This window comes from Helianthus annuus, chromosome 13 (assembly GCF_002127325.2).
Source record: "Helianthus annuus cultivar XRQ/B chromosome 13, HanXRQr2.0-SUNRISE, whole genome shotgun sequence".
NCBI lineage: Eukaryota > Viridiplantae > Streptophyta > Magnoliopsida > Asterales > Asteraceae > Helianthus > Helianthus annuus.
This window is the reverse complement of record NC_035445.2, coordinates 161,469,720-161,480,527: the sequence shown is the minus strand read 5'-3', so window position 1 is coordinate 161,480,527 and position 10,808 is coordinate 161,469,720. Positions and strand designations below refer to the sequence as shown.

Below are 10,808 nucleotides of genomic sequence, written 5' to 3'. Positions count from 1 at the left end.
GATTTCAAAGTGGTAGAGGCGTTGGGCAAGATAGGAGACGCCAACAGTGGATGAAGAAACGTGGTGGTAGCCAAGTGCCACATCAACGACACTGTCGCCCACTGATGATGGTCTAAATCCTATTGCATTTTACTTGGAGTTGGGATTTTTTTTTTTTTGAAGTTTGTTCTTAATTGAGCCTTGCAATAAAAATTGGTTTCATTTTGTTAATTTGGACCTAATACACATGTACTATGTAAGATTCTGAGAAAAAATTTTGTGTGTGTGTGGGTGGGTGGGTGGGGGGGGGGGGGGGGTAGGGCCCTTGCCTTGCCTGAAATGCCTATAGGTCCGGCCCTGGGTGATTGTCATGTGACATCTATTATCTTCTTTTTTCGCATCTTCACAAGGATATATTCGTTTAGGACCAGATATTATCAACACGAACCAAAGGTACAGCTATATTGTAATTTATAAATTCTTTTACACATCAATATTAAGAATTAATCAAAAAAAATAAAATGTCTTGTCATTAAGCTAACCACTCTTAAATTACCCAAATATTCATTAAAATGAAAATACCTATCAAACCAAAATAAAAACAAGATATATAATTATCTAAATGAGTAATTATGAAAATGAAACTACCTATCAAAGCAAAATAAAAAGAAAATATAATTATCTAAATGAGTAATTATGAAATATGCTAACCATACATGCACGGAATGGGAATGATGATTTGGTTGTTAGGTAGCAAAAGGAACACCACCCCTAGTCGATACTGAAGAATTTGATCTCGGTCGGTATGTTACTCTCACTAATGTGGTACTGATGTCGAGAAGAGAACTGTGCCGTTGATCGGTATGCCAGTCGATATCGATACCGAACAATTTGATCTCGATCCGTAGGTCGTGATAGATCTACCTTCTCTTCTATTATTTTTAATGAATGTACCCCTACCAATTAGACACATTATCTTTGTAACTTACTCATTAAAAAGGTGCGTTTAGGATCTCCTGAAACTCTCTCTGCTAAACATACCTTCTCTCCTATTATTTTTATACAAAATTGTTTAAATATAGTTATCTTTAAAATTATATGTGCCTTCTTATGGAATTTTTTTTACTTTTTTCTTATAAATTATCGTTTCTGTCACAAGTACAGGAGGATGCCTTTTTAATTATTAACATTTGTTATAATTAATTAAATTATCACTTTCGTTATTGTTATCAATCTTGTTTTGAACTAAAAGTCAAGGGTATACTTTTCTTGCACGACTTTTATCTATTAATAACTTTCTTGAATTTTATAAAGACTATAAATACCATTGATTATCTTAATTCCTAATACACATTTATTAAATTACAAATAAAAATATTAAAAATTAGTCAAATTGAACTTAGCATGTATCAACATGTAACTTGAAAACTTCAAATTCCTTTTTTCTTTTACACATAAAAAACATTAAAATGAATTATATTTTATAGGGTTAAGTTATTCTAAAAATACTCATAAAAATAAGAAGAGTAATAAGACATTATAGAGTGACAAGTGTCCAATAAGTTAAAACCTAAACCCACTACACCACCATCCTTGCCGTTCAAAAAAAAACTACACCACCATCCAAAACCTAAACACCCACCCCCCTCTTCCACCACTCAAAAACCTAACCCCTCCCCATCCCCCCACACCCCCCGCAAAAAAAAAAAAAAAAAAAAAAAAAAAAAAAAAAAAAAAAAAACTATATCTCACCAAAAATCCCCCCAAAAAACGTAAACCCCCACCCCTAAAAGCCTAAAAAACCTAACACCCCCCCCCTCCAAAAAAAAAAAATAATAATAAAATAAAACCTAATCCCTCCCCCCACCCAACCCCGCCGCGGCAAAAAAAAATTTGAGGTGTGGGTGATTGGGGGATGGGGGTTTAGGTTTTTGGGTAGTACGGTGTTTAGTTTAGTTTTTTTTTTTTTTTTTTTTTTTTTTTTTTTTGTAGTAGTAGGTTTTTTTAAAAGACTTTTCATATATCACTGCACTTTTTAAAAATGGAAAGTTGGCACAGTTTATTTTGGACCTAACGAGTTGACTACATATGAAAAGGTCTGGATCCCTTCTATATAAACCAACACTTTGCATGCAAACACTCATCACCCAAACAAAATTTAACCAACTCTAAACCTATATCTCCTGCATGTTAACAATTCCCTTTGTTAAGATGAATAACTTTCCATTTTTAGCAACCCTAATTTCATGTGTGGTTCTTCTCCTCTCTCCGATGGCGTATGGATACACGAAATCGGAGATCGCTTCATGGTGTGGCCAAACACCTCACCCGGAAACTTGCCAATATTTCTTGGCGAAAAATCAACATGCGGGACCCGTAAAACAAAAACCCGATTTCATTAGGGCATTAATAAAGGCGGCCCTAGAGGGAGCGGAACACGCAGAGTCACACACTCGTGGGCTCGGTTCAAAATGTCATAACAAGCTTGAAAAGGTTGCATGGGAAGACTGCGTTGAGCTTTACGAAGAGACTGTTATGAGGATCAACATGACTGTTGATCCTCGAAAGCCGTGCAGCCAGTATGAAATGCAAACCTGGCTCAGCACGGCTCTCACTAATCTCCAAACGTGTATATATGGGTTTAATGACCTAGGTGTTGGTGGCGACTTGTTGCCACTATTAAAAAACAATGTATCCTCTTTGATTAGTAATACACTAGCCATGAATAAAGGCGGGTCTTCGAATAAGAACTTTAGTTACCGAAAAGGGTTCCCTACTTGGGTTAAGCCGGGTGATCGCAAGCTATTGCAATCTACAAACCCGTCTTCTAATGCGAATGTTGTGGTGGCTCAAGATGGTTCGGGCAACTATAAGACGGTAGGAGAAGCTGTAGCCGCTGCTGGAAAGCGATCGGGCAGTGGTAGGTATGTGATATACGTGAAGGCGGGTACTTACAGGGAGAATATCGAAATCGGTACAAAGTTGAAGAACATAATGCTAGTTGGAGATGGTATTGGAAAAACAATCATAACCGGTAGCAAAAGCGTCGGTGGAGGTGCTACAACATTCAAATCAGCAACTGTTGGTAAGGAAATTCATAGAATTAGTTATTTAAATAACTACAAAACCACTTGTTGAATATTTATGATTTTTATTTCTTCCAAAACAAGTTATGTTAATTGACCTTTATATTTTTCATATTTTCAAAGGTTATATTGTCACAAGGAAAACGATTGGCACATATTATTGATAAAAAAAAGTGGAACAAGTTGTTTTATTAACGAGACTTTTCTAGATATATATATTTTTTAATTTCTTATACTTTTATTTTAGTCAGTTCGTTACCCTGTAATCGAACTTGACAAGTTCACACGTAGATGTCAAACGAACTCTGTAGAGTTTGGTAAAAAGAATTGTAAGCGACGGGGCCAACCAAGCTAACATGCCGAATTCTCCTGTCACACTAGCAAACTCTAAAACGAGTTCATACGGGGTAGCAAAATGTCTAGAAATACATGTATAATTCCTAATTAAACAACCTACTTTTGAAACTTTTTTTTTGAATATTTATGCTAGAGAATTTAGAAGGCCATATTTTATCAACCTATTTGAATACTTATCTTACTTTTTTCTTTCATAAAATCAGCTGTTGTGGGAGACGGATTTATCGGTCGTGGCATCACGTTTCGAAACACTGCCGGGCCACAAAACCATCAAGCCGTGGCGCTTCGAAGTGGTTCTGATCTTTCGGTATTCTACCAATGCAGCTTTGAAGGCTACCAAGACACACTCTATGTCCACTCGGATAGACAATTCTATAGAGATTGTGACATATACGGGACAGTTGATTTCATTTTTGGCAACGCGGCCGTAGTGTTTCAAAACTGCAACATTTACGCCCGTAACCCTCCTAACAAGACCAACACCATCACCGCACAAGGCCGAACTGATCCAAATCAAAACACTGGAATCTCAATCCAAAACTGTCGTGTCACAGCCGCCTCGGACCTAAAAGGGTCCACAGGGTCCGTTAAGACCTATCTTGGTAGGCCTTGGAAACAATATTCAAGGACCGTTTTTCTAAAAACGTTCCTCGATAGTCTAGTGGACCCCGCGGGCTGGTTGCCCTGGAGTGGTAACTTCGCGCTCAACACATTGTACTACGGAGAGTACATGAACACGGGCCCCGGTTCATCAACCGCAAACAGAGTTAACTGGAAGGGCTACCGGGTGATCACTAGCGCCACTGAGGCATCTCAGTTTACGGTCGGAAACTTCATCGCTGGTGGTTCGTGGTTGCCAGCGACCAACGTACCCTTCACTTCAGGCCTTTGAGTCACTTATTAGATATCTCAAATGCTTAATATATCTTGTATTGATTTCTTAAATTGATATGTTTAAAGCTCACTAGCTCAAGAATAAATGGTTGGTACTTAAAAAGTCCGACATCATATGTAATGGGATTTTCTTATAATGGGAATTTATTATTCTTATTTTTTTTTCTTAATGTTGTTATTATTATTGTTTATATGTGATTCTTTAGGGATTTATAGAAGAATGTTTGATGTATAATATTGTTTACTTGTGATTCGTTAGGGATTTATAGAAGAATGTTTGATGTATAATAAATGGAGTTTGCTCATAATAAATAATTCATAAACATGGTTTAGGAAGTTGTGACTTTTGTGTATTTATGAAATTGAAGGGTATGAAGCATCATAAGAGTCTTTCCTTGTGTTTTATATTTATTTGATTATGTTCGATGATTAGTTGTTTATGAAAAAAATAGTAAGACATAAAAACGGAAAAGGATCCGTTATCCAGAAAAAGATCCGGATTTAAGATCAAGAAACACACAAACAAATCATTTAATACTTGAATCTTATAAAAGTTTCACATAAGTTTAAGAATCAAACCAAAGAAAACAAACCCTAGTTTCAAAATTATTTGATTTAGTCCGATGTGAAGCCTACGAAAATATACCGAGACATCAAGTGGCCTGCGTTATTTAGTGGGCTATTAAGCCCAAATCTTTTAATCTTTTTCTCTTCAGGTAGGAAGCCCAACAACAAAGTCCACACATGTTTTTTAATTATTAAACCCAATTAATTTAGCCCATGTGTAGTAGAATTTTCATTAAACCGCACCAACTTCATGTTCCATCCGTATCTTTGTTTCTCAGTTCTCTAATTAATGATGGTTCGGTAGATTGGAAGAGATGGTGTAATTTCGATTTCATGTAATTTGTTTGTTTAGCCTCAACTTTCTCCGCCTTGGAGATAGTTTTGGCTTGTTGGTGGTTTGTTTAATGAAAATTATTTTACAAAAAAAAAAAAAAATTAATCATTCTTTTCGTTTAAAGTCCCTTACCGTCACTCGTAATCGACCCACACCTACAATAATAATAAACAACCCAAAGTAGACTTTGTTCCACCATGACAAGTGTTGCTTAAAATAATGAGTTATAGATATGATAAATGCATGATATGTAATAAAAATGGATACTAAAATCGTGATAAATCATGCCTAAAAATGTAAATAACTGTCGTTGATGATGATATAGATATCGAACAATTCGTAAAATAAGGAAATGATAAACCCTCCAACATTTTGCATAAGTGAATGAGAATACAGAACCCATCTATCATGTTATGTGTGGGTACAACGAAGTCGGTACGAATGTTGGTGAGCATGCTAGAGATGAGGATAAGAAATTGAAGCCACATCCGATACTGAAAGCAAAGATTAACCTTTTTTCTATAATTAGTGACGATACACATTGTGATTGAGGATCCTGTAAAAGGGGCTTGAGTGTGAGAAGTGTGAGAAATATTGTGTTGCTGATATGTGTCCTTGAGTTATATTAATTCAAAAGGGTAAAAACGTAATTTACTCAATAATTCAATTAAAATATAAATATTCCTATATCCGCCTGGGAGTTATTTTAGGATTCCGATTTGTTTTATTAAAGATCCTTTAAAAATATGTGATTTATTTGTCATCTCGTATAAAACTTCAAGATCGCAAGAAGTTATCATCATCATTGTAATACGGTTTTTTTCTGTTCTGTGCGAAAATCTATTGTGTGGTGTTTTAAACCTGCATTCATGGTGTTTTAAACCTGCGGTCCAGTATGTGTTTTTCGTATGGTGTTTTAAACCTGCATTCATAGTGTTTTAAATCTGCAGTCCAGTGTGTGTTCTTCGTATGTTCTTCGTATGATGTTTTAAACCTGCATTCATGGTGTTTTAAACCTGCGGTCCAGTATGTGTTCTTCGTATGTTCTTCGCATCGTGTTTTAAACCTGCATTTACACATGCATTCATGGTGTTTTACATCTGCATTCCAGTATATGTTTTCTTTGTATGGTGTTTTAAACCTGCATTCCAGTAGGCTTCATATCACGCTATACGTAATTTTTTTTTATCTATATAAATATAACGATATGGTACTCATATTAAAGATTAAGAAAAAACTCGTTATTGTGGTGTAATTTATTTAAAAAAAAACATTAAGTATAAAAAGTTATTGACGTTCAAAAAAGATGGGTGAAACTTGCATGTGCATTAAAGTTGATGACACTTTCTTTATTTAAAAATACAATATAAAAAGACACTATTACCCCTAATCTAACCAAATTAGTCAAAAAATAAAATAAAACATAATTTACATTTTAAGCCTTTCTTGATCTCAACCATTAACTACAAGATCTAAGGGCTTAAAACACTTCTTACACTTCTCACAAAACCACCCATTTTTATACTAACCTCACCCTACACATTGTAATGATTTTATACCGATTTATGTTGTTGTCTTGTAACATGTGTGGATGAGTACGTTACTCCAAAAACAAGTATATCAATAGTTAGTTTTCCAGCATTCACATATATGTGCTTTGTTAAAGTGCTTATATTAATAGTAATATAACTCTAGGTTACGACTGGATTTTGTGCATAATTTAGAATAACTGGATACAATGGTTGACACTGTCTATATATTATCTACTTAACTTCTCTATTGTTAGAATAACTGGATAGAACGGTTGACATTGTCTATATATTATCTATTTATCTTCTCTATTGTTAAACTGTATGATATAATTCGCTACACGTTATAACAAGACATGCTAAAAATTTGTAAATCATTTTTCAGGGACCGATTCATCATTCGTCACAAGATTTTATTTTTTATTATTGTAATATGTAACTCAGATATATTTTTTATAGTTTGTAATTTCTTCTCCAGAATATGAAAACATATTCAATATTACTTGATTAAACTATTTACCAACATATAGAAATTGTCAGTTGAAGAACACAAGACGAAGAGAAATTCTTTCAAAATAACTTGAAGGAATCCGTAAGTAATCCAAGGTCAACTAGTCTACCCGTAAACCATCACTATAGAACTTGTCAGTTATATGCCGCTAATTAGACTGTCAACCGTTGGAGTTATATGCCGCTAATTAGACTGTCAACCGTTGGTAATCTGATAGGGATCGATTCGTGATGAACCAATATCCTAGAATAGGAACCCTTTGAGCGGGTTAGACTCCAAGAACATAAGACGAAGAAAAGACTATTTTGCTACAATTTTTCTCAAACACAAAGCCTTTATATATGCATACAATGCAATAACTAAAATAAACTAACCACTAGTTACTAAAAATATGCAAACAATGAAAACATGAAATGCAAACAAAAAGTTAAGTGCAACTAAAAAAAGAAGTGAAAATGTTACAGAATAATAACCAAGTTTTAAAAGTGTTCTAGTTAGATCACTTGTATCGTTTTTGTCCCGATTAGATAACTTAATATTCAAATCGAACCATGTCTTATTTTCCTTGTGTCAAGAAAAAATGAAGCATAAGATGCTGGGGTCGGATTATTTTAATATATAAAATTATATTTATTAAAAATAAAAACACTTTACTTACATTAAAAGTTAAAGTCCACGTCATCACTCGACGTTAACATCAAATAAAAGGGAAAAAAGAAACAAAAATCCACATTACAACGGTTACCTATGAAATGGATGGAAAAACTCTTTATTTTAACGCAAAATGAATGTTGAGTGAACTGATTGGAACACTTTTGAAATTTGAGTGACCTAATTGAAACACTTTTAAAACTTTGTTACTATTACCCCGCTAAAGAATCATGCGTGAGAACGTGGGAAGGTGTGTTAGGCTTCATGGGGCTTTACGTGGGTTACATGGTCGTATCATAATCCTTCAGATTATCTGTCAGTGATATTTTAGAAATCAGATCACCCAAGGTAATATTTTCAATGACATTAATTAGCAACGGAGATATGCCAATAACCACCTTCACCAACATATTTCCAACCAATCGAGCCTCGACAACGTTAGCAATCATATAGTAGCCTCCACCGACGTTGCATTCTTTTTTCCATGTCTAATTGATTTAGTTGTATTAGATTATTTTTCTAGGTTCTAAAGTAACAATTTATCATCATTACAAAGTATGTTATAAATAATCATTACAAAGTATGTTATAAATAGAATGTAATGAAGGGTAATATGTGAAAAGAGTGTTATTACACTATATTAACTCTCTCGTGTTCATCCTCTTTTACTTCATCTTTATCTTAATTTTGTTTCATGTTTAATAAAGGTGATTAGATTATTCTTGTCTATCACAATAATAGTTTAGGAGCCAACAAGTAGCCCATGCAAATGATTTTATAGACAAAATGTTTCTAGTTACATACAACCTTCAACATGGTATGGCCCAACCGCTAGATCTAAAATTGGGCTCGTTCAAATTTTACATTGTCTTAAAATATCAAGATTTTGTTTGACTTAAACTGACATAATATAATGAAACTAAGTATCTTTGTCAATAATGTAGCTTATCAAAATAAAGAACCATACACGAAATTAATATAAAAAAATATATAACATACCTTGTCAGATATATACTCATTAAGTAAATAAGGTCACCAATTGTTAAGAATGGTAAATGAACACAAAACAAGAAAGATAACGAAAAAACGTGACCAAAATCTTATTTAACCCAAACTAAAAAAGTTAACCCCATAAAACCCTAAAACAATACAATAATACAAGTTCAACTAGTCTATCAGTTGAACAATCAACGATCTATGAATGAAAAAACAATATCACGCAGGATCATACAACAAACCCTAACAATCTAGAGAGAGAAAGACAACTAGTTTCTAAGGTGCTAAACATACCCAGAAACCCAAAAGACTATTATATACTAGTTGATAAAACAAGTTACATTAAGCCCCTCTAAGTCTCTTTCAGCTTACCAATAAAACCTTGTACCATATCAATGTTTTACATTACACCTTCAACTTATAAACCTGCATCCATCTAGATATAAAAGTCAATAGAAACATTTTTATGTGTAATAAGTTTATAACACAAACCATAAGTATAATATATGAATTACACTTATCAACATCATCTTTCAACATTCCCCATTAATTCATATACTATATTTGTTTACCAATCCAAGTTTTTTACAAAAAAAACCTCATGCAAGTCACTATTAAGTACTTTAGTTAGAATATGAACTACCTGATACTTTGAATCAACTTTTTCAGGACTAATTAGTCCATATGCAATCTTGTCTCTCAAAAAATGTAAATCAATTTCAAAATGCTTTTTTCTTTCATAAAACACAAGATTCATAGAAATGGAGATTGCAGTCTTACTATCACAATAAATCTTTAAAGGAAATTTACAAACAACACCAAGTTCACTTAGCACATTTTTTTGTCCAAATCAACTCACAAGAAGCAGAGCACATTGCTTTATATTCAGCTTCTGCAGTTGATCTAGAGACTACACTCAATTATTTACTTTTCCAGGAGATCAATGATTATCCTTGAAAACTACAAAACCCTGTAACAGATCTTCTAGTATTTATACACTTTGCCCAATCAGAATCCAGATAACCAACCAAATCATAATGTTGACCTTTCTTAACAACAACCCTTTACCTTAAGTCTGCTTTAGGTATCTAAGTAGTCTCAAAGCAATTTGTAAGTGAGACTCTAAAGGAGAATGCATGAATTGACTAAGAAATTGAACTGGGTAACGATGTTAGGTCTTGTTAAAGTTAAATAGATCAGTTTCCCCACAAGCTTTTGAAAACCAGTTTAATTTTCAAAAACTGGTATTTTTTATCAGTTCTTGAATTAACAATGTAACTCAGTTAAATAGGTATATTAACAGGTTTGCATCCAAGATACCTAAATTCATTTCACAATTCCAAGCAATATTTCCTTAAATTTAAACAAACATTACCTTTTTCATACAAAACTTTTATTCCTAAGAAATATTTAAGAACCCCTAAGTCTTTTATGTCACACCCGCTCGTAGCGGAAGCGTGAGGTGTGATCTGATCTATTCTCATTGCATAACAATATAAGTGAACATGCTAAATGAATAAAACAAGCTCCAATGCCATTGCCATAATTGTTTCAAAATATGCGCAACATATGTTAAGTGTATTGATTACAAACCATCAAATGAAAATAAGTTGTCATAGTTTCATACATCAAAATGCAAGTTCTTAAATGTGAAGGCTTGACCACTATATTGCCGCAAAGAGGCGGTATATAACAGGCAGACCCTTCAAAAGTTGGCATGGAGTCTTGATACTTGCTTTCTTGTCGAAAACCCCCGACATGGTCCACTAATTCCCAGAAATATATGTTAAGTTGAAAACATTAACAAAAGTTGGCGAGTTCATTCAGTTTAGTTGTATAAGATGTATATGTAAAATGTGAGTTGTATAAATGTATCTGTAAAATGTGAGTTGTATAAAATGTAT

At 33.6% G+C, this 10,808-nt stretch overlaps 1 protein-coding gene across 1 annotated transcript; it reads left to right on the top strand.

Moving 5' to 3' along the window:
* Positions 1 to 2,113: 2,113 nt before the first annotated feature.
* Positions 2,114 to 4,481, top strand: LOC110900060 (pectinesterase 2). Its single transcript, XM_022146961.2, has 2 exons — positions 2,114 to 3,064; positions 3,626 to 4,481. The coding sequence occupies exons 1-2, from the start codon at positions 2,167 to 2,169 to the stop codon at positions 4,312 to 4,314; spliced, it is 1,587 nt and encodes a 528-aa protein (XP_022002653.1). The 5' UTR covers positions 2,114 to 2,166; the 3' UTR covers positions 4,315 to 4,481.
* Positions 4,482 to 10,808: the final 6,327 nt, after the last annotated feature.

What these genes read in the sequence shown, in the direction of transcription:
- LOC110900060 (XM_022146961.2), top strand. Translation starts at nt 2,167, where the DNA reads ATGTTAACAATTCCCTTTGTTAAGATGAATAACTTTCCATTTTTAGCA. An exon ending in ATTCAAATCAGCAACTGTTG is followed by an intron (nt 3,065 to 3,625) that starts GTAAGGAAATTC and finishes TCATAAAATCAG; the next exon opens with CTGTTGTGGGAGACGGATTT.